Source organism: Drosophila santomea, chromosome 3R (assembly GCF_016746245.2).
Source record: "Drosophila santomea strain STO CAGO 1482 chromosome 3R, Prin_Dsan_1.1, whole genome shotgun sequence".
Lineage (NCBI taxonomy): Eukaryota > Metazoa > Arthropoda > Insecta > Diptera > Drosophilidae > Drosophila > Drosophila santomea.
This window is the reverse complement of record NC_053019.2, coordinates 22,511,844-22,536,955: the sequence shown is the minus strand read 5'-3', so window position 1 is coordinate 22,536,955 and position 25,112 is coordinate 22,511,844. Positions and strand designations below refer to the sequence as shown.

The 25,112-nt window shown below is 43.4% G+C and overlaps 1 protein-coding gene across 4 annotated transcripts in view; it reads left to right on the top strand.

The window, feature by feature from the left end:
• Window positions 1-25,112, top strand: part of LOC120452739 (nucleolysin TIA-1-like) — an 87,199-nt gene that overhangs the window by 42,870 nt on the left and 19,217 nt on the right. For all 4 annotated transcript variants that reach the window (XM_039637111.1, XM_039637114.1, XM_039637113.1 and 1 more), the window contains exon 3: window positions 7,591-7,678. In XM_039637111.1, coding sequence (XP_039493045.1) covers window positions 7,591-7,678 — 88 coding nt within the window. The remainder of the gene's footprint in view (window positions 1-7,590; window positions 7,679-25,112) is intronic.

The window sequence follows — 25,112 nt, the reverse complement described above, 5'->3', positions numbered from 1 at the left end:
CACCTCAACCCGAGAAGACTTTCTTCGTCCATTTTGCGTGGCAGCTGCTAACGCGGGCCACAGGACTCGGAACAAGGCGTGGGATAAGCAATAAAGGATAATGTCATTCAATGTTTTGTGTGTCCCGCGCACAGCAACCAGGACAACAACAAAAACACCAACAACTGAGGCAGCGACAACGGTGACAACAACAAAAGCGGAAACGCTTGCCATCATCAGCGTTGTGCCGTCGTGCTCATCGTCTTTCGTTGCCGCTCTCGTTGTCATTGGCAATAGTTTTGTACACTGTTCAAAAATATGTTTAGTACTTATTCAAAAACATGTAAGCTTAGAACTCAAAGTAGCTAAAAATATTTAAAGTAGTCCACGAAACAAGACAACTAACTTATGCAAACAAACTGTTTAAAAGGTGCACATATTTTTTTGAAGTGCACCGACTTTGTTGCTGTTTTCGGCTGCTTCAGAGATTCTACTTTCAGCTCGCTGCTCTGCCAGACAATAGTCAAAAATGTCTTCATGTCGAGAACGAGGAGCATAACGGAAATTCGCATTTGAAAAATACTTTCTTCATTTAACAACAATGTCGGGCGGCGACAAGGACGATGGGAAGGTGGTAGCGACAAGACACTGGCAGGGCGGCAAAGTGTTGGCATTACTGTAAATCGTTTTCGTTTTACGTTTCATAATGGCAAAGACAGTGGCAGCGGATTCAAGCCAAGGCGATTCCAGCCGATTGACAGACAATGGGCGGAAATGAAAGGAGCTGTTGCCAAAAAAAAAAAATAATAATAATTCAATGAAACAAAGAAACAAAGAAATCCAACCAAGTGTTTTTTAATGAGCGCTAAGCCCTAAGGTCAGATCAATATTTCATAATAGCTTACAGAGCTTTTATAGTAATTATCAAACGTAAATAATCATATTGGAAATATGTAATCCCCTCGTGGCTTACAGCCATTGTGCAATTGTGGGTGAGGGGAAAACGACTCAAGTTTCATGGGAAAACTTTTCGCATAAGCGTGTGTATGGCTAGGGAATTGATTTTTCTATAAGCCCTAGTGAAAACTTTCGGCCGCTTTCGCTGTATAAAATAAAAATAAAAAACAATCAGCAAAATGCTGGCGTCCCATATGCGCGACAAAAACACTTCACTCCGCCGACAGCTCATTTTCATCGGGATGAGAGTTGCCAGGAGCAGGAGCAGGAGCAGAAGCGAAGGCAGTAGAAAGCGCAGGACATGCGGTGACATTTCGCCAAGAGGCGTTTGCGGGCGGGCATATTTAAATCTAATTTTGTCACTCAACAAACAGCGACACGCTCACATATTCCACATGCAACTGATGCTGCTTATGCAGAGCGAAAAAAATAGTTCGTCAAGTGGTTTTAAATCGGTGATAAAGATGTCTACTTACAACTTAACCTTATAAAACGCCATAAAAACTAATTTAATCATAGGTGATGTTGCAAAGCATAGAATGCCTTAGCATCGCCAAAGTATATTAGAAGCTATTTAAATGATACTAAAGTAGATTTCAAGCTTCACTTTACCTTAGTTATTATAAACATATATCATAACCAATTAAGTTGATTTTTGCCCAGTGTATCGTTCTCTGTAATCGTGATTTCCTGTGCAACAGACGGCAAACGAGAAGGCGACAGGGTGAGCGAAAGGCGCGGAGATAGAAGCATTGTTGTCGTCCTGCTGCTGTCTTTGTGGGGCGCGTTAAAAATGTCACAGCGCATTGCATACTTATTGGCGCATGTGGTAATGCACCACCACAGGCATCGCACCACCGAACCGCCAAACCACCGCTGCAGCGCGCCGGCAGGCTAAATGTTACGCGCTGCATGCATTTGTGGCTGGCAAAATCCTTTCGCTTTTTTCCCTTTTTTTCCTCGACGTTTCACTCGTTTCATTCGACGTTTGCATATTCTCAGCTCTCACTCACACACACACACACACACACACACTCACACTCGGCTTTTTCCTACCTTTTGTGGCAGGTGTTTGAATTAGCTTTCTGTTGGTTGGCCGGGCTTTAGCTGCAGCACAATGGCTTGCAATTGCACAAAAGCTTATTAGGTTTTCCCTGCCGTTCGTTTCACTCGTTTTCCCTCTGAATGTGTATGTGTGTGACTGCCATTTCGTTTCAGCCCTGGAATTTGTGTGTGTGTGTGTGTGTGAGTGTGTGTAATACTTTTTTTTTTTACAACAAATAATGCGCTTTGAGGTCGCGTGCTTCACGTGTTTTAATCCATTCGCTTTTAGCCCCCAACCCGCGCTCTCAACTTTTGTGGCACTTTTACGCTTCGCTTTTAACGGCGGCGGTGCAAACGGCGGCTCCAAACCAAATCCATTTGACAATGTAAACAACAAAGGGAAACTTGGTTCCCAAAATGCATAGTTCACTTCGATAAACAGAAGTAGTGGTTCCGCCGGAAAACCATTGGGAGTTGGAAGCATTTAAAGCGCTTTAATAACTCGCATGCGCTATACAAATGTATCAGTATCTTGGCAACAAGCTGTGAAGAGCTTAACTTAAATTATATATTAAATGAAAGTCTGTTTAAGGAAGAACTTGACTTTAAGTACCATTGAATTACGATGCACAAACCAAATTGAAAGTCTCCTCCTTTTGCTAGTTAAATACTTCTGCAAAATTTCACAGCTGTTCATTAAATTTAAACTGTAGCCTGGGGGCTGCACCTTTACATATATGCCTTTTCCCCTGCTTATCTGCTATTCCGCATGTATTATAGCCGAAAAGCTTGACGATGCGAGTTGTCTGGCTGAGCCATGAATTATATTCGGACAACAATGGATGGCAAGGACTCTCCAGCAGATGCGTTGCCCATGGCTATAATATGGCCCGGGGCACTCGAAAATGGATCGGGAAAAACCGGGATGTACTCCCATTTCGTTTACACGGCAATTTCAGCTTGAGTTGCTGTTGATTTAATTCAAGAGGCCATGCATTTGCAATGTCGAGGGTTCGCAATGAAAAATGTACAGCGATTCGCAGGAGCGTTATCCTTCTTTTTTGCAATATAATTGCTGGGCTTTTCGAGCGATGCAAATACAAGTGGCATTGTAACATAATTTTCGAGCAAAATACATCAAAATGGACCATTGTGAAAATCTCCATTTTCATATGTTTGCACAACAGTCTAAACTTCACACAGGCAGATATGTTGATGTGGTTAGTTAGCATCTGTGTTTATATTTGTGTTTGCATTTTGCATTTTCTGCCGACGATTGGGGGAGGTGGGTGAGGGGTGTGTGGTGTGTGTGGGGGCATACACATGTCCATGTCCGTCACATTTGTCGGTGAACATGTAGTAGTGTTTACCTCCATTCCACAACCCATTTTATCGCTTTTTCTCTGTCGATTTGGCCTGGCACATTTGTGTTTGTTCAGCTACTTTTGCGGTTTGCCGCTTTTCGCGCACATTTCAACCACATTTGTAGTCACTCCGGTTTGGACAACCGCCAAAAAAAACGAGCCGAGAAAAAACAGTTCAAGTGCGCGAAGGAAGAAAAGCCAGCAAAAAACATGACTACAGCTTATGCAACACCTTGCAATATTATGATCATACAGCTCGGATACATCTGTCCGTGCTCATTCATCTTATTTTCAAAATTCTTAAAGGAATACCTTTAAATATATAAATTATGATGTGTATTATAGTTTTAAAATTAAATACCATCTTATTTCTTATTAAACAAATTCAGAAAGATTTATAAATAACATCCAGTACCATGTCAAGTTCATATAGTAACATAGAACTGCATTGATTCTCCTTTGATCGACCGCGAACTGCCAATTTACCAAATTTTAGCCGTTTAGATAGCCACTTCTCATTTAATGCCTCATCATTTGAATTTGGTTCGATAATCGAGAGAGCGGCGGAAATGAATTAGAAATGCTGGCAAATTGAAACGCATTACCATACAAATCTATAGTTTCAACAAATTTAGTGTACTTTTATCGCAAACCAATGTTTTTCCACTTTTTCCATACGCTCGTCACGGTGTGTGTGCGTGTGTGTGTGTGTTTGCGTACCAAGGGGCGTATGCGCAATTTGATGTGCTCGCAATTCAATTAAATTCGGCAAATTAAAGCGAACTGGTATAGCTGAAGTGAAATTTAATTGCATGGGGGAACAATTCCCCTTTTGTTCACTGGCTCTTTTTCTCTTGGGAGGTCAGGGCAAAATGCAGCACGTATTTATTAGCTGACGTGCATTGATGAAGGTCGAACTAGCGTCGAATGCGTGATCAACTGGAACAGGGGATGAATATTGAAGGAGGGTGGCAGTCGGAAGTTGGAGGTGGGTGGTGCAGGATAAGGAGGTGGAGCTGGAGCTGGAGGAACCGGCAAGGATTCCCTCTGGCCGCTGATTGACTCACGATTATGCAATAAAACAGCAGACGACATGCAGGACAACACTCAAATCCCCGCAGAGACAATGGTCCGCAGACCAGGCCTCAGTTCATCAGCGTCCTTTTCCTCATTTTCCCTCGAGCTTTGGGTGTTTGTGAGGGTTTCATTGGCTTCATTTCAACAGCAGCTTTTCAAAAGCTAAAACTTTTTTATGTCCAACTCATTAAAAATGTGCGCCAATGGGCATTATGCAGGCCAGTTCGGGGATCCTTGATTCCTCGCCGACTTTGGCTCAAGCTTCGTTTGTTTGCCACACAAACACATAGGAATATAAACAGAATCGGGCCAAAATACTTCTACACTTGAAATAACAGGCTGCTTGTTTATGAAATTGGATAACTAATAAATGACTTAGATCCCATTAAAAATAAACACTTTAATATAAGAAAAAGTAACCTTATTTACGATCTATTTACTTTGATTTTCACTGTATTATTTTTTAGCTTTCTTAATTGTAACCACTTTATTTTTTTTCATGTAGGTTTTAGGATGTTTTCTGCTTGAATTTCCCGCCTTTTGCCTGAATGCGAGCTCACGACCAAGTTGAAGCCAGAAAGCCAAATGCAATTTCCAAGTTTTTAATGTGCGAAATTTCTAATTTAAGATTTACGATATTTTTATGTCGAATTACGTACCAACCGGCATTTCCCTCCCAAGCCTCCAAACCCCCCAAGCCCAAGTCGTTGATGTTCGCTCATTTTCGTGCTCTGGTGTTTTGCTGTGAATTCCTTTTGGCCAGCTGCTTTGTGCCCGCTCGCTGGGAAGTTGGCCCGGCTTTTAATGGAGACGCCAGTGGCGGAGTCTTTAATTGTGGAACCGAACTGTGTGCGTAATGCAGGCCGCACCGGATGGGTATATTTTTGGACTCTTAATTATGGACACGCCCAAAGGTCAATGGTCGCCTTTTGATGCAAATTTTATGGACTGGAACTTAATTGGCCCCGGACCCGTTGAATGGCCCACACACAGCGCGGAAAAAGCGCTGAAAAATCTGCCGCTGGCAAATAAAATGCCCTGTCCAAATTGTTTTGCGACTGACCAGTTGACTAAAACCAACAAGAATTTGTAACTGGTGCAGATTTAATGTGCATTTGTTTTCGGCGCGGTTGTGTTTTTGTTTCGTTCGGGGTGAAGCTGAATGGGTGAAAGGTCAGGGGAAGGTTTGTAAACGCAGCGATTGCAGCTGCAGTTTTGTTAGTTAGGGCAATAAATTGTTGGCTCGCTTCGGACGGGAATGGGGGGGTATAGTGGGGTTGGGATTGTGTCAGATGCAGAGATTGCATAAAATAAATTGGTCAGCGATTGATTTGGGGGATTTGCCGAACAATTTATTACCACCGAGATAAAGGCATTTGAGTGTCAACATCAAAATGGCAACATTCCATTCCAGTCGAATGACCGACCCAGTCAAATATTTTCCCTTTAATCCTTTTTGCGTGACCTACACGGCAACCAATGTTGTTTGTGACTGATGGGGTTTTGGGATTGCACTTTATCAGACTTTTACTATATTAGTAACTGTTTCGAGACACATACAATCTGATAAAAGAGAATTAATTTCAAAACTATTGATTACTCTACGTTCATTACTATGAATGACGAGAGAAATAAACTGAAGTGAAATAGTGTGCTAAATATTAATAAATTTTACTTTAAAATACACTTTCCTGGACCTCGCTTTTTTGCTGAGTGAATCTTTAAGGTCACATTTTACAGCACATTAGGCAGACATCCGTTTCGAGTGGAATTTAAACCGCTTAAGTGAAAAGAGAAGCGTCGACACGTGCTCCATTGGCCAGACACAGGGAGACAGCGATCCCCAGCGGTGCTCGAAAAAAGAAACCGCAAAAACCGTATCTCAATTGCAATCACTCAAAACAACGGAAATGACGCTTAGCACAACTTCCTGCCGCTCCGGCGGACAAACGGACGGACAAATGAAAGTACCCCAGCTACGGGACGACGCGCAGCACCACCACCACCGCCCAGCCACTAGCCACCAAGCACCACCCACCAAGCACCACCCACCAAGCACCACCCACCAAGCACCACCCATCTAGCACCACCCACTCGAATTGTAATTCATGTCGCTGGGGGAGTTTTCTTTTTTGGCATATTTGTCAACTCTGTTTCCACTGCACACATGATGAGGTAGGGCGTGGGGTGTTAGTGTTGGTGTTGCCATGGGTGTGGGTGTAGGTGTGTGTGTGGGTGTGGGTGTGGATGTGGCACATTCAAGTGCAATTTCCTTGTAATGCGAAACTATGTCATTTTGGCACGGACGCGAGCCGAAAAGCAGTTTCAGGATCCCGGATGGTCTGCGCTGGTCTGTGGGTACAGGCAAGCCTCATAAAATCAACAAAACTGTTCAATTAATCAACAAAGCTAAATACTTTGCATAAATCACTTTCGTAATGTTTTGTGTAATTATAATATTTTGTACTGTAAAGCTTTAACATAATTTTAGCACAATGATTATGGTGAAAGTGAAAGTACATAGTGCAATTTCGAGCAAACCTATTTATAGATGTTGACCCGTGTTTGTTGGCAGCGCGTGCATGCAAACATGACACGTTGGCGCACTTGTGATGGCACTCGTGTCCACCTGGCAGCCGGCTCCTGGCACTTTTCACCCAGCGATTGCAGCTGCAACCGGATGCGGAACCAGAAACTCTGCATCTGTATCTGTATCTGGGCTCAGAGCTGCAGCTAAAGCTGGAGCCGGAGTGCCGAAAATAGCCGACAACAACCGGCAAGCAAAGTGGCAACCAGAGTGACGGGCTACGGCTCCGGGTCTCAGGGAAAGGATTCCGGGCTAGGATTCGGGGGCGAGATACTAGGCAGCCCGGCTGACAGTGGGCATTTGATAATGTCAAGCCCCAAATCAGCAACAGACACCAGCCAACTGGGGGAGCTCGAAACTCGTCGTGGGTGGACAATTGCACGTTGCGATTACAGCCAGTCGCCACTTGGTCGGGCACACATGGCCATCTTGGCCATCTCAAGTGTCTGTCTGGGCCACTCGTCGAGTGGGAAAGTGTGTTATGTCTGGTCGCCCGATGGCGAGACTAAGCAACTATAGTTTAACTCTTGCCCAGACCGTAATTGCCGCTGAATTTGTCTTCCTTTTTTTTTGTCTTTACAGAACAGTTTCACATTTTTGTGGGCGATCTGAGTGCCGAAATCGAAACGCAACAGCTGAAAGATGCATTCACCCCATTCGGAGAAATATCGTAAGTAACTTTAAATAAACTAAATTTAGTAAATATAATATAAGCAAGTATGTATCAGACATCTAACAATCTGGTAATCGCCTGGGTTACTATTTCCTAATTATTAGAACTTTACCCACTCCAAAAAACTTTGCTAGCATCGATTCATCTTGCTGCCTGCACATTAACTCCAATCAAAGAACATTTTGCCGCACTTGTGCCGGCCGAGCAAATTGTTAAATAAACAAACAAGCGGCAAATGAAGTCCCCCGTCTTTCTGCGCCTAATTTATGAATAATTAGCGAGCCGAGGGTGCATGTCGAAGGAAACCGCGAAATGTTGTGCCACAGCAATGTGAATTTCTCTTATTTCTGGTTCTGGTTCTGGTTTTACTCTTGTTTTTTGTTTTTTTTTTGCCGGCTGGTTTTCTGGAAATCACGAGTGAATGGTCCATAGAATCTGCGGCTGGGGCTGTGGCTCCCAGGCAACGGGCAATAAATTAATAATTTAATTTTCGACGTTTTTGTTTGAGCTGCAAAAAAAGGGGGAAAAACAAACTGCACCGGGGACCAGTTGAAAGCCACAAGCCGCTGTCGACGCCGAGGCAAACAAATGATGCCGAGTGGCCCGAAAAAATATTAGAGCAGAACAAGTGAAAGCAAATAAAACTGATTTATATACATACATACTATACACCCCTGCCTGATTCAAGTGGGCTTACCTTACCTTACCCTACAAACTTACATATATTTATATATAAGTATATATGAGTACAAATATATATACTTGTGCCCGGCTCAGGAATGTTGCGTCTGCTCATCAGGTCAGTAACCAAAAAAAGACGTCCTGGGAGCGTTTTTCGCAGGCTTTTCATTTGCCACTTCCTTAATTAATGAGCATCAGCCTCCGTCTACGTCTCCATCTTCCATCTTTCATTTGCCCCTCGCTGTTTGCTTGCAGTTCTTTTGAGAAACGTTGAACTCATTTTGCCAGAAACTATTTATTCGAGTGAACACTCAGAAAAACATTGAGACCACATATTTGAGTTTGTAATTCATTGCTGAATTTCAACTTTATACTAGTCAAACTTTAACAAACTCTAATGGTTTATAGATAATCATCATGCTCGTTTTCTTTAAACAAGCTTTTGTTGCAATAATACACCAAAAATTTCCTTGTGCAACGCCAAACGTTCGTTTAATATTTCGGGGGCTTGTCCTTTTGAAGTGCTCGTCGAATTTTTGGTGGCTTTTTATCCCGCGGCTGCGGATCTGCAAAAAGCGTTCTTCCGCATGTTTATTTTATGGCAGGAGCAAATCTACGAAATAATTACATTTTCCATCTACACCTGAAGTGGTTCTGCGCTGCCTTCGGGGTCCACGGATTCAAGGATTCCAGCAGCCGGCTTCAAAGACATCCTCTTGCCAGGACATCCTTCGCCTTCGCAGCTCGCTTCGTCTCTTAATTTATTGCTCTTTATGCGTTAAGTGCCCGCGTGGGAAATAATCGCAAATATGTTGTCGTCTCCGGCTTTACCTACTTTTCATCATCAGGTTAACAGCACTCATGGGTGGATTTTTCATTTAGGACGCTAAATTTATACAACAAATTCGCCCCCAGACTTGAGCTCGTTTTTAATTAACTGGCCTAACTTTTCAACTGCGGTGAACTGTGCAAACTTTGCCAAGTAATATGTGTGGAAAATTCGACATTACGGAAAACTTTTTGTGGTTCTAGTTTCGGAGACCGGGCCACCAGACAGAGAGCTCGTTATGGCAGTCGATGAGAAATTATTGAAAGGCAAAGGAAACAAAAGGAACTTAATCCCTCAATTAATTGCTTCCCTTTTGCAATACAATTGCAAGCGGCAACGGTAATCCCACTCATAATCCCTTCAAAATAATTAAGTCTCTTTGAGTTGCCAAATCAATCAACACCTTGTTCTTAATCAAAACCACCGAGCACCCAGCACCCAGCATTTGTCCACTTTCCCAGCACACAATTTGCCTTCGGGGGCAGCACTAATAAGTAGTTTCCCTATCGCAGATGCTTAATGGACTGGCACCCAGCAAAAATCTGATTAGACAATATAATGCGAAGCCCCTCATTCTTATGAGGTCGGCCCATAAAACACAACGCCTCGAGTGTGTTTGCTTTAATGCAGCTAATTAATTATTCGACTGGTCGAAAGGATCCCATAAAACCCAAGACCACTTCAAGTTGGCCAATTAGGCGAATTCGCAGAAACCAATCGACTGCAGTAGCAGTAGCAGTAGCATTAGCAGCTAAGACGATGACGGGCAGTTCAAGGGACTCGAGATATGCTATATATACTCGTATAGTATATGGTTATAATACTATATTCGTGACCGGGCACAAAACTGAAATTCAATTACCCGCCTGCAGTCGCGGCAGCCCAAAACCATAACCAGATACCAATGCTCCTGATTAATCACATGCAATATGTTCGGGCCTCGGATTCGAACTCGTTTCACGAGGCGCATTCATAAATAAAACCAGAATCAGATTCATATTCAGAATGAGCATGAGAATGGAAATGGGAATCGGAATTAGAAGCAGTCCTAGTACCAGTAACATAGAGACAGAGAAACAAAGGAGTCCGGCACAATGGGCAAATTGATTAGCGAGCGAGCGGGACATGGACACGTCCTGGCCATTTGGCAGGAGCACTACTGTGGGTCCTTGGCTGATTAGTTTCCTCGATATTGTTGCCGCCTCTCATAATTCAATTACATTTTTGTGCTGCATGGCTAACGAGGCCTTCTCGGCCTGTAATTGGCAGCCCTTCTTGCTTCTTGCTGTTGGCCGCCATTCATTGTCGGCCACAAAGGGCTTAACTTGGCCTTTGTACTCAAGCTTGGTCTGTACAAATTTCAAAATTTCTTCGAAAAAAAAAACAGTTCATAGTGCAATTAATCTTTCAACATATTTCAATGATTTCCAGTTAAGGCTTTAAATTTATAAGCAATACAAAAGTTTGGTTCAGAAAGTCGTTTTTCTTTCTGTAATCCTTCTTTCACCATTTGGCTAAACTTTTTTTTTCCTGTGCATCTACACAAAACTTATGCTGAACTTACGTGTAGAAGTCCTAAAGAGGTTTCCCGAAAAAAAAGCAACGAAATCAACAAGATAATAGTTGATAGTTGCGACTGGGAACGCGAAAGGGAAATAAACTCACTCGGTATCTCGTTTGCTTTTTTCGGTTACTTTTAATGACACTTGGAAAAGTTTTGATTTTGGTTTGCTGTCTACCATCTTCAGACTCCAGACTGCAGACTCCATTGCCACCTGGCCACGACGTCATTACGCTGATATTCCTTCTATCCATTTCAATTCTTTTTCAGAGGGGCATATAATTTTTGTCGCCTCCCGTTTCAGCGAGAGTCGTCGATTGGGACGATGGGACGTTGCTGAAAATGAGCAAAACTTTCAACTTAATCTATTCAGAAAGTTGCCCAGCTTCAGCGATGGATTCAGCTTCGGCCTCAGCCTCAGCCCTTTTCATAAACTTCAAAATGCGCTTGTGCACGTCGTCAAGTTAACTTGGCTCCTTTCTGCAGTTCCACAGTTCTACAGTTCGACTTTTCAGTTGCAGCTGGGGGTTGGGGAAACGGAAACCAATGATCGGCGACAAGTGGGCGGCGGAAATGGCGCAAAAAGTTGAGCGGCCCGCGCCATCTAACTGTGCTGTTAAGTAGGCGGCGGCTTTTGTTGCGAGGCGGCGAGTGACAAATCAAAATCGCATTCAAATGCGACGCGGCGTGCAGCGGAAGTTAATGCGAAAAACTTTTGCCCCAAAACGCGCACAATCAGTCAAGCATCATCTCCTTGGCGCTCTTAGCGATTTTCCCTGCACTTGGAAATAAAATTAACCCTTCAATTTATAAAAACATACTAACTAACAGTGCATAAACTAACTTAAAAATGTAAGAGCCAACTGTTATTTTAAATGATCTATAAAATATAAAGAAGCAAGGATTTCTTGATTTTTTTTTAGGTATAAAATACAACATTTTCTTTATTTTAGAGTGCATTTTTTCTCTATGTGCCTTTGCCGGATTTTCTCGCAATCCTTCGCTCTGTTTGTGCGTAGTGTGAAAAATGAGTCTTGGCAGTTTGTGTTGCAGCCGCAAAAGCCTGACACTTTTTCATGCCGCCTGCGACGATTTATATTTGTGGGAAGTGTCAAAAGTTGGAACAAGTTCTGCGACTTTAAAGCGCCACTCAATGCAAATTAAAGAAAATTGAAAGCAGCCCAAAAACCCGGAGTACATTCAGTTGTGTAAACTTTTTAATATAATTTTAATGGCCAGCAAAGTTTGCACAATCATTAAATGGCAAACAAATTTCATTTTCAATTTGTACAGATTGTGTATCAATATACACACTCAGGTTTAATGCTTAGATAATGGACAGAGAGCCAAGCTGTGGCAAATAGCAGCATCGTCCTTGGATCCTTGGGCATAAATTTATTTAATTTACTTTCATGCCGCGGCCAGGCAACTTTTCCCATAAAATACGCATTAATTCATTAAAATTGACAAAGGCGAAACACGAGTGCCAAGCACGGTTGGCTGCCTTTTGGACAGTGTCTGTTGCCAAATGCTCGGCGACTGAGTGAATGAATGACTGACTGGCTGAGTGACTGACTGGCTGGCTGGCTGACAATGTCCTGCGTTTTTGGGGCCAACTAAACGGAGCCAAAACAGTTTGCAAAACGGCGCCCCACAGCGGCTAAATGTATATAAATAAAAGTGCTTCAGAGCGGCGGCGCCTTTTAAAATTAAATCAACGGAAATAAAAGGGACAACAAGGGATGTAAGGGCAGCAGCGCAAACTTTTTTATCGCGCCAACAAAGCCGCGCCAGAAATTATGCTGCAATGAAGACGACAACGAGTGTAGTCCTTTTCGTCCTTGGACGACGAGGGGCGACAATTTTTGGCTGCCGCTTAAAATGGCACTTTGGCTGCCTGTCATTTGCAGGCAGCGCGGCACAAATTGAATTTAACTGCAGTTTCTGGGCCTCTGGTTCTTTGGTCCTTCGCATCTCGGCTCTGCACGGTATTGAGCCGCTGCCAAAAAAAAAACAAAAAAAAAATTTAAAAAAACAAGTCAACGGCGACGATGGCGATGGCTGAGGGGCCCGCACATATGTTGAAAGTTTATCACTTGGCCAAATAAAAATTTGCTACTCGGGCCGGGCCGAGTTTGCCACTCCACGGCCTTGCTCTAAACTTTTGGCTACAAATTTATTGGCAATAAATTGACTGCCATTAAAGTAAGCGAATAAAAAATGGCTGCCAACGCATAAATCCCCCAAATAATTTGACAAAATGAGTCACACAGATTGAGTGGCCCATTTTATGTGCCCCCGGCTCTGCGCCGAAGTCACAGGTGCAATTTCGACACGGAAATGTAATTTTAAAACACTCAACGACCTCTGGGCCAGCCTACTGAAGTTTGGTCCTCGCAAAAATTAGCGGAGGGGCACAAAATTGTGTAATCATGGACCAATAAAGTCCGTCTATACACTAAGGAATAAGATGTATACCTCCTGTTCATTATTGATAGAAATACATTATTGTTGCCCCAAGACTCTATTTCGCTATGTTACCATTATGACCATTGTATGAAATCAATTAGTTGTTCATTAGTTGGCTCGTGGATTTTCGCTTAGTGTGCCGCCTGTACAGGTGCCCCGCCCACTTGAGTGACACTCTGCGGCAGGATGGCGCAGAAGGAGCTGCAAACAAGAGAAATCTAATCAAAGCTAATCCAACAAAAGCGAATGCCGGGGCAATGTCAAGCGCTCTTTGTTTGCCCCAAGTGGCGTAAGCGCGGAAATTTGCTTGGCCAGACTCAAGGGCCCCGACGATGGTAGACATTTATTTAAAATACAAGCTATAAAATGGCGGATGCCGGACGACCATGCAGATCTGCCACAGAGCCATCCAAGTGTCGAGTGCCCTGTAATTGCCGGACAGAGGTAAACGCCCGAAGGGGCGCTTCTCAAAGTAGAAAAGATAAGGGCAAAGAAGATCGGGGAGATTGGGGGTGAATTAAATGAATTTGATTTACGTTTTTAAAGCCAAATAAACGCCTTTCAATTAAGTCGAAAGCCGGAGCGGCAGCTGCCCGTCCGTAGCCTCTTATTGACTTTGGCAGTGGCTGTGCCGCTGACAGCGTTCGTTGGCATTGGTCTCTGCCAAAATACTCGAAAAACCACCGCAAACACCTGACGAGCATTCATTCGATGCCACCTGCCCCGAGCTGGCCATCCCTCTCGCACTCCTTGTCCTGCGCCTAGCTACCCCTCTTCCCCCGTCCCCCTTTTCCCACTTGTCGACCACCCACAACCGCCGTTTGCACAGAGCGCTCATACGCCCTGTTGCCTCGCTTCGCTTTTGTCGTTACATTTTGAACGAACAAGTCGTTTTGCACTTGGATAAATTGGGCTGTATCGAACGAATATATAATGAATTTTAAGATATTAAAAGACATCTTTTTTGTATGAAGTGCCTGTGAAATGTTGTGGGAACACTATGAAATGGAATATCAGCCTAACAAAAGCCAGCACTTTTCCAATTTCAGTGTTATTCCGAACAAATGAGGTGGCTTTTTGCTGAGTGCAGGCTCCTCGCCTGTTGTCATTTCGGTAGCGCCGCACCGTGTTCACTGATTTCGCTTGCAAATTAATGAGAAATTAGAGACAATGCAGGAGTCGGAGCCACAGTGGCGCAGATAGGAGCCCGGAACCGATGGCAGGACCATTGCCACTTCCAGGTCCTCGTTCGCCGTCGTAAAAAGAACATTTGTGCTAATTTAGAAAAAGGCAAATTTGGACAGGACTTCATTACGGGCACCTAACGGCATTGGCATTGCTTTTGCTTCTGCCTTTGCCTTTGGCCTCGTCCTTGTTTGATTGATTGAATTTGTCTGGGATTGCTCATTGGAGGTCGTTGGTTCGGGAGTTCAGGGGTTTCGTGGGCTTCATGGGTTTCAGGGATTCGTCATCCGGAATAATGGGCAAAGTGAAACGCTCCGGGTCCAGAAGCCATACATATTTAATATTTAGATTATTTCCTTGTAGATTGATATCAATTTAATGTGTTTTTGGGGCCAGCAAACCATTTGCATAATGTCTTTTTGATTTCCATTTAGTTTCAAGGGTCTATCAATTTGTTTAAAAACCAGCAGCACAATGGCGAATTGAATGCATTTCAAATTAATCTAGTCCCATCGAAAGCCGCAAAAGCCCCGGCCCAGCACCACTCCGCTGCGTTAGACTGCAATTAAAATTAATTAAAACACGTGAATTGCGGACACTGCCACGCCCCCGAAAAGAATAGGTAGGGCCTTCTCTGAAAAGTCGACGCCCTTCTATTCGCAATGCGCTGTAATTTCAGATTAATTTGCATATTAGACCGCTGACATTTCCAGCTACGGCGAAACGACTGTGACTGTGACATGTGTGTGTGTGCGTAGTGACGAGTCGATTAATTGCGTTAGATTATCCGCTCCGCACGCACACACATACACAAACACATACACACGCACACTCACACACACAGACACATAGAGTGCATATGTGTAGGGACGGGGCGCTTAATTTGTGCCTTGAGGTAATTTCATTTCTTTGTTGTTATTGCAATACGCACGAAGGACATAACGTTTCTGGGCGACCATCAAGCAAAATTATAATTGAGACCCGGCCGCATTGAAATCCTCGAACGCACGCGCTCTTATAAAATCAACAGTTACAGTGAGAGAAATACTACCTAATACTACTTAATAAATTATTGGATAAAGCGAAGATGAAGCCATCTATCATTGTTCAGCAATTAAATTATTGAGTAGCCTAAGTAGTTATACGGATATATGTGGTTCGTTCCTGATTTCTACACAACATCAATCAATCCGGCAACTACATTATTAAAATAATGATACATTTCGCCGCCGTGTACTTGTAAATGGGGGAGTGAGATGTGTTTGTATAGCTAAATAGCTATGCATGCCTAATGTCTGTATTTAACTGGGCATGAACCGTGGGCAAAGTCTGGTTCTGGGCACGCTCGTAATTATAGAAGCTACATACCCAGCCAGGACCTTCCCCCTTCCACCGACACCAAACCATCAGCCACTTCGTCACCCACTCACACCACTTAATAATCAACTTACGCATCTGCAGCGAAGCGCACACACACACACACTCGCAGAGAAGTACACGTACATGGAAGGATAATGCGTGCGTGGCTGGGTGCTTGCCACTCCCACTCCCACTCCTGGTCATGATAATGTCAATTTGTCTGTGCCACATGGCCACGCGCTTTTTATGATTAAAATAGGTAATAAAATTGTGCATGTGAGTGTGTGTGGGCCTCTCGACACTGTCATCGTGCGATGAGACAGTTCGTTTGGTGGGGGAGGTGCTTAAATTAATTAAACCAAATAGAAAAACTGAAGCGCAAAGCCACAACAAATTAAATAAAAACGTTGACAATTCATATGAGGCACGCAGCGACAATTCCCGAAATGATTGAAATGACGCAAAGGTGGCGAAGCAGGTTAAATTAAAAATGTTAATTTGATTTTCATTTAAATGGCTTCTACCATGTTTCTATTTTCTTAGAAATTTGTGTTTATTAAGAAGCTTAAAAGGCTAACTTATTCAGCAGAACAAGGTCTAATTAATTTAGGGAATTTACTAATTAGAAGATTATGTTGTATAACTTTAAAAACATTAAATTGGTACCATACTCTTAAGCTAATATTTTATTGGAATAAAAGGAACTTTCTGTCTAGTTTATCTGTATGTGAAAACATCTCTAAGTAATAGCGAAATCTGAAAAAGTTTCTCCAAGACTTAAATGTCTTCTTCACTACCAAAGTGTCGCCATCTGCTGCCAGTCTCGGCCTGATGAATTTGTTGATTTATCACAGTCATCTCAACCCACCCACACCTACGCACCCCAAGGAATCCCAGACACGGCATATGAATATATCCTATATATGCATGTAGTATATACTACACTCGTATATACATACATACATACTATGTCCACAAAGAGCTGGCTGTGCACGTTGCGAGGATTTTGCCAAATGGCGTGAATTTATTTTCCAGATGTAAGCAGACGTGAAGTGCGGAGTTCATTGGCATCGTGTAACAGCTGCTGCAGTGTAAAGTCTTCGGACTTTGGCCAAAAGCGGATGAGCCGGCCAAGATGCTAAGCTTTCAGACCGACTGATTACTGGCTCCTTTGAGAAAGCAGACGGGAAGAAGATGAAGTCATCAGATTAGTTAGTTTCAGCTTTCCCCAGCTCAAAGCTCCTTCCAAATGAACTCAGAGATATTAATTCGCTAACACACCTCAACTGAACTGCTGGCTGAGTAATTATGTGTGCCAATGCTCGTGCTCAGGTGGAAATCATGTTGTGTATTTCCGTTGCAATTGCAAAATTTTAAACTTGTTAACAGCAAATTGAAGCCATTTCCTGTTTGCAACAACAATATGTTGCGGCATAGTGTAGCGCAAAATAAATGAGAAAACCACAATGCAACAGCAACCGACAAAACACAAAATATCTACAAAACATACAAAAAAAATGAAAGAAAGAAGGCCGAGGCACAAGGACTCAGGACCAAGGAAAACAAAAATGCCAAAAAGGTACAAAAGCGGAAATAAACGTTGCAGGCAGGCAGCCAAGGAGTACAAGGACCAAGCACCAAGGACCAAGGACCCGTTCCCCGGACAGGATAACCTGTTGACCACGTGCATACTGCAATTCAAAGAACCCTGCTCAAGTTTTGCCGAAAATGCCAAGAAAATTGCATTTCGCTGGAGCAGGAGAAACATGAAAAAGGTAGCAACCTCGACTGGCGACAGTGCAAAATAAAGTAAAAGGCAGCTGGGAAATAAACTCCGGCGTTTTGTGTTTGTCGGGAATAGGCATTGGGAAAGGCACACTCAAAATGAATACAGCGCTATTTTAGGAATTAGTTTATGTGAAAATAGTTAGCTTGTAAAGTTCCATACAACCAATCATACCACAGAACACTTTTATTACAATTAATTATTTATAGTACATATTCCCAAAACAGCTGTCAAATAGTTTATTTTAGGCATACGGTTCTTAAACCTTGCAAATATTATAAAAATTTGTTGAGTGCACTGGCAAGTGGTGGGAGTAAAAAGGGAATCATTGAAGGGGATGGCCGAGTGAAATGCGCGCATCGCGTGCTGCGAATGCAATTTCGGAGCTGCTGCACGACCACGCCCCTTTCCACCAAACTGCGTTAACAATTTTCAGCTGTGGCGTATGGTTGGAAGGGGGGGGTGGGGCGACAAATGCAATCTACAAACAATGAAATGAATTGTCAAGTGCAAACATGCCACTGACGTGCAATTGCAACGCATACTCGTATATGCAACAAGCCTCCATTGGCTGCAATTGCCGCACCACGTCACCACCCACACATCAGCAGCTCGCGTTGCGAATTTATTTTGCATGCGGCTGGCAGTTAAAAAAAAAACACGCCAGAAATGCGAGCTGCTTAGGCGCTTCCGCCGGTCGACTTAACAAGAGCCCATCAGCCGTCAAAGCGAGCGATAAAATGCTTTTGGCCAGAAAACGAAAGGAAAGTAAAGGCGGGAAAACGGCCAAAAACGAGTGGCTAGTGGATGGAAAGCGCTGCCACTTTTATGACACTGCAATTCGGCGAAAGCTGTTTAGTGTGTTGTCCTCTGCTTGCTGAGTTGTCGTGCTGTTGTGCTGTTTGTGTTGTTGTGTTGTTGTGTTGTTGTGACACGATTAAAGGACTCGGGGACTGGCCGACTCAAGGACGCTGTTCTTTTGCCGCTCGCTCGCTGGCTCCTCAAAGATTTATGGTCCGCGCCGTGCACTTGCAACTCCGCCGGATATCCGGAATGACACGACAAGCAGCCGAAATGCATTGGCCGTTAACGGATACTTGGCAGCGAACGATTACTTTGGGCCGGGGCCGCAGTAGAGGCTTTATGTCCACTTCGAGGACATCCTACTGCGCCTCTGTGACCATAATTGTACACTGAGAAAAGGGGTGTCGAACAGGAGTAACTGAACTATTAATAAAACCCCTGCTCTACACTGAAATCAAACGCATTGAAACCCATAAATGTTAAAGCTCAGCAGAGCCACATTTAGTTTAAATGTCCTTTTTACTGTTCCCGGTGCACTCGTAGTCCTTGCTGCATCCAACTATCCCGCTGGCTGCCTAATCTTGGCTTCATTCAGGCCACCCACTCAGGATGCTTTCAGCAGCCTTTCGGCTGACTTTGAGTTGGATTTTCGGTAAGCAATACAACAGCAGAGATGCCATAAAAAAAGGGAATGGAAACTGAAAGCTAAGAACTGAATGTTGAATGCTGAATGCCTCTGCCCACAATTGTTGCTGCGAGTTGAGACTTGGCTTTTGTTGATTTGAACTTTTGTTCATCTTTTTCCTTTTTTCTTTGACAAGGGGCAGCCGATGTGGGCATGGTCATGTTATCTTGTTGACATGCCGGACGTTGACATATCCATTTTTTACAAACCTAGACAAGCCCAGTGGCCCCTCCGGCTGCCTGGTCATTCTTTTTCTATTTGCCAGGACAGGACTTATGCTGGTCCCACTTTCACACTGCCTGCGTTTCTGTGTGATGGCTTGTGTATTTGTGTATTATAGCAATAACAATGCCATTGGCCAAAGGCAACGCAAATAACAACAACGACAATCGGGCTGCCATGAAGGTAATTTATTATTTTTTTGTGACTTGATTTCTCTGTTTTGTGGGTCAATTCCTGTCTTTCACCTCCGCAAATAGAAATAAATCAATTTTAAATCACGTCATTATTATATGGCTATAAATGGGCCCATGCTTTGTTTGGCTGAATGAATGCTGGGTAAGTGTGTGTGTGTGTGTGTGTGCTGCACTCACACAACAATTAACACTTGGCCATTACTTCCATTTGCGGCATGTTAATTTGTTGCCACATCAATTGCCGTTGCCAATATGCGAGGCGCATGCACAAACATACGGCGCGCTCGCAATCAAAGGCGCACCCGTGCACTGAGAGAAATGCAAGAGAAGCTAAGTCGTGCAAAGTTTGTGAGAAATGAAAAATCTTAGAGAATTAGATCGTGCTATCCCTGCTTTTCATAGGTACTTCCAAAACAATGAAGTGGATAATCAACGAAGTTATTTTGAGTAGTTTTCCTCCGTGTACACACACATAGACACCCTTCACGACTCTGGACTCAGGATGCTTGTGCAACAATCTCACCGACAGCTGACGCTGTTGCGGTTTGCAGCTACAACTATTACAACGGCAAGGCAACAGCAACAACTTGCTGCCAAGGGGGCTGCAAGGCAACTTGCTGGATGGGTGGTGTTCCAGTGGGTGGTGGTGGGTGGTGGGTGTTTTCTAGAGCGCCGGCGGCTTGCTGACAATTGCCTGACACTGGGCAGCTGCTTTATTTGCGCCGCACACGTGGGCAAACTCATACCCCCGGTGGCGCATTGATTTGGCCCGGCCAAGTCAGACAAACAGAACCCAGTAGACCAGGAGGTGGGTTGGGTGCTGACGGAGGGCGGTGGCGCCGGAAAAGTGGGCGTGGCAGGGAAAGCAACCAAAACTGAAAGCGAGCGAGAGGCTGGCTACAACCCAGCGGTCGAACAATAACGCTTGAGTGATTATGCAATTGACAGCTAAATCAATCAATGATGTCAACTACATGCTGGCAACACACACATCGACATCCACTGGCATACACACACACACACATTCAAACACATGCTGTATGTGTGGTGGTAGCAAACTGGCAAAACGTCCACGTTGTTTTTGACATTTTCAATTTTTTATGACAAAACTCCAAATTGGTACAAGTGGTTTTTTCTGCCTTTTTTTTCTGGCTGCCTCTTCGTATTGATTGCCGTAAAAAAGTTGATGCCATTTCAACAAATTTTCGTGTTGTGCATGAAGTTTTTAAACTCTTCAAATATGTTTTTCCCGTTTTGGTGACAGCTTATTGTTTTCTTCACTGGGGAATTGAGCAGCTCATATTTGATAATAATTATTTTTATTACGCTATAAAAACAAAAAAGTTTGACTAAATTAAAAATAAGTGATGACGAAACTAGCAAATAATTCGTAGAATGTTCTCTTTATGGATAAATAGAAAAACTACTTTTTTAACCTTTAAGAATAAATTTACCATTTAATTCACATTTTTTTCGCTGTATAGAGAATCGAAATTTAATGGAAATGAACATCGATGGCTGCCTGTTTGATGGCCTCAACTTTTGCCCAATCACAGCCACTCGAAAGGAAATTAAGCAGACCCCTTGCCGATAAAGCAATGACAAAATGATGACAAATTTGAAAGGAAACACGAGCAGTGGTATCGGCAACTCCCAGTCAGCCAGTCAGCCACACACTCGTATTTGTCGGGATTCGTCCTTTTTGGCGCTGATTGCCGGCAATCGGCAGATGCCAACGCACGTTCGCAATCGAGAATTGTTATTGGGACGTCGAGTGATACCGCCTCGGATGATAAATATTTCATTTTTATGTTTTGGTCTGGCAGACTCTCCCATATAACACACATGCCACCTACCCCCAACCGCAATCGATGTATCGTATCGATGACGTTTAATTTATAAATATGATGAAGCTGATGTTTGTCTAGCTAACACCAGCAGCACGCTTAGCAAAAAAGGAAAAAAAAACATAAGAGCTGGATTTATATATTGTGTATAGCACACAGGCACACACAAAATCGGTCTTCAATCAGCTGGGAAATCGGAGGAAAAGTTTACCCTCAAGTTTACATCTGGTAAGCGGAAGTGTACGCTTTTGTGTGTGTTATTAGCTGAGGAATATTTATGTCTATGGACTGGCTGCTTCCTGTTTGTTGCCGAAACAGTGGGGTCAATATTAAATTTCCCTTCCCCAGCCCTGGCATTCACTGCCTTGGCTCGCCATCTGGCCCCACTGTATTTATCTGTGGCAGCACATCATCAATTATGGCCACCGGAAGTAACATTTTTGTCTGCGTCGTATCTTTATTTTGTTGCTGAGATGAGAGATGAGCGTTGAGAGCAGCATGCGAGAGCCCACCTCATGATTTGGTAAGCCCTCGCCCCAAATCCCATCCACTGCCAGCGAGTGAATAATTAATGACAAGGACAATGGCAACATCCGCTGCGACGGGATATGCAAAACACTCTCGGGGGAGAAAACTCATAAACATGGCTCTTGAAAACGGCAAGGACTTGAATCGATTCCGTGTTCTCAATAACGCGTGAAAAGCTCTTCTTTCACCACGAGTATTATGCAAATCACGGCCCGAGACGATTTCTAAAAATCTGTTTACGAATGAGAACATCTGTTGGGTATCTAAAATATTTGCCAACAAAGGCATCGGCGGTCGCACAGCTTACTCCTTTGCCATGGAATTTGATTTCACGTTTTGTTTTCTTTATGCCCATTGGTGTTTGTGTTTGTGTTTGTGCAGTCTGCGTCTGCCATTCATATATCGTGCTTCAATAAAAAAAATTTTCAATATTTCTAACTTAACCACCCACCATCTAACGGGCGAACGCAATAAGCCTGGCCAGAAGCAAAGTCTCAAATCGGCGTGGGATTGTGGAGCTCCATCTCCATCATCGTGGGCATTGCCGTTGCTACTGGCTGGATTAATCCGGCTCCGGCTCTTTTGCTCTTTGTTGTGTTGTACTCGCATTTCAGGACGATGGGAATGCCAGCCAGGATGCGTGTATTTTACAGCACATGTTGCTGAGTGCACTGAAATTCCTTTCAATATCGCAAAATATCGAAAATTGATGCACGGCCAGTGCTCTCACGAAATAAATATTTGGCCAATGCTGTAATGTTTGCAATAACTTTATGGCCCTCATTGCTCTGAAATTCCAACTGGAATTCACGTTGGGTATCCTCGCCGCAGTGGAATGTTATTCAGGCTGCCATGAACTTAATGATCGACAATGACCAAAAGGAGCTGAAAGGATTGTCAAATGCAATAGCTGCACATGTGGAAATAATGACTTTATATTAATTAATCGTTCGCAAGAGCGTACCATTTATTTTGCGAGCAGACAGCACTATCTGTTTCAAATTCATTGAGTCTATTGTAGCTAAAAACTTAAGACATATACGTATATTACGACTTGTTTTCTCAATGTGTAGGACAAGAAAACCAAACATTAGCCACGTACAGATAATCAGCACCCAAAGGTGCACTCGCCACCAAACACATAAAATGAAACGAAAAACAAAGAGCCACAAAAACCAACAAGCGGCAAGAAAAAGCTGCTGCAAGGCACACAGCTTAAGCGGCGATGGACTGGCGACTGGCCAAGACAGACAGGAAAAGCGGGGTCGGAAAAGCGAGGGAAATGCAACTCCCAGGTCAGATGAGAGGGCGAAGAACGCCGCTGCACTCGTTGCAAAAGTCAAAAGCATAAAATCCGATAGCTTCCGCTAAGCTGGCTTATTCAAGCGTACGTAGGGCTAATAAAACATTTCCAAGGATTTCGCTAGGATTTCACGGCCCAGGTCAGCTTGGAGATCTCAAGTTTTATTTACGGACTTTTGGCCATCCACATGGCCAGCAAAAGCAAAAGGTGGCCATCGAGTGGCAGGTGGCACTGAAAGGCCACACTTGTTAACTTGTTGGCGTTCTAAATTATTTCTTAATTGGCTTGGCTTGGCCCAGCAGCCGGAGTATGCCAAATGAACACCCACTGCGATTGGTGTTGAATTCAAAATTAAAGCTGCCTTTATCTAAAAAGATAGAGAAGAGCTAACTCAAGAGAGTGAATAGCACAGTGTGCAGAATGGCAACAAACAAATTCCAACGCCAGCAAGCGATGCTTATCCTTAATGATGCTGTAAAAAGTCCTTCTTGTACCAAGTACTCTTTCCAGCAAGAGTTTATTGTGTTCTTCGAAATCTAGAGAAGGTTAAAGGTAAAAAAAAGATTTTACAAAATAAAATCAATCAGCAGTTGCAGCTCATAAAGTACGATAATTGATTACCCAAGTACCGCTTTAAGCTGAAAATCTTTGAATAAGAGGTATCTGCTAGTCTCATACCGTCCATAGCTGCAGCTGTAGCTTTATCTCAGTCACCGTGGTCACAGTCTTACCGAGAAAACTTTCTTGAATCCCCCGCTATCCACTTTCTAGCCCTTTCAGGCCCGAAGCAATCAAAGTTTCGCAGCTCAAGTAAATGGCTGGGGCATTTGTCTTGGCTTCTTCGAACTGGCACTTAATTGCCGCCAGTGCTCGGCTATCAATAAAACTATGGCCGGCGATGTGACATTCAAACGAATGCCGGATGAAATTATGCTTACCAAAGAAACAAAAAAAAAAGGATAACGAGCCAAGTTGCTACAAGTTTTTAATAGAGCGAAACAAAGGAGCTGCATTCCAGACTTTGCAACTCCAAAAGTAGGCAGCAAACTGGCGCATAAACTGCTGAAAAGATGATGAATTTACAAACGACTCCATAAAGTTGGCCGCAGTGAAAGCCACTCCAGTTTTTTGTGTGCCGCTGCTGCCCGTTGTCGGTGTAATAAACAAACTTTTGAGCAAACTTTAGTTCACTACTTTCGCATCCTACTACTTTTTTTTTTTTTTTTTTTTTTGTGGATCCACTCGGCTGAGAGGCTGAGTGGTGCATGTACGACAAGTTTAACACCAAGGGAACAGCAGCCGAACAGGCCACGCTTAGTTAGCCATGTAGATGATGTAGATGATGCAGCCGATGTCCGTGGTTCTCTGGTCGCATCCAGTCCATTGACACGATGGGGTCGCTCATCTTTGGCATCATTAAGCGCCGTTTTGCGGACGCCAGTTCGCCAGTTGACCAGTTGGGGGCTGCAGGTGGAGTTAGCCAAGTGCAGTCGGGCAGAAAGTGAGTCTCAACTTGCTCGGAGGGGAACGCAAAGATACAAAAGCGAATATTTCAGCTTTTATGACTTCCAGACGTCCTTTCTGAAAGAGATGTAACAAAAGAGCTCTCCGAGCAACTCACACTTTTTAACTGAAGTATTTCTGCTGTAAAAGATTTAATTTTGGGAATAAATATTGACATTATGTGTAAAGACAATAATGCATTCCTAAATGGAATCCAAACAAGATTATTCTACTTACTGCTGAAAGTCTTAAAAGTGCACTAATGATTTATTGATTACTTTGCATTGAATTGTAGACGTATGCTTTCAAAGGAAATCGTTACCATTTTCCTGGTTTAAATTTAAGCTTTGCCGCAGGAACTCAGAGTCGCCTTGGTTCGCTTGAAAACTAATTAATCTAAATGGATTTTTGTTGTTGCATTTTGCACTCGTGCATATAAAACAAACACATGCACATACTTAAACTCACACACACA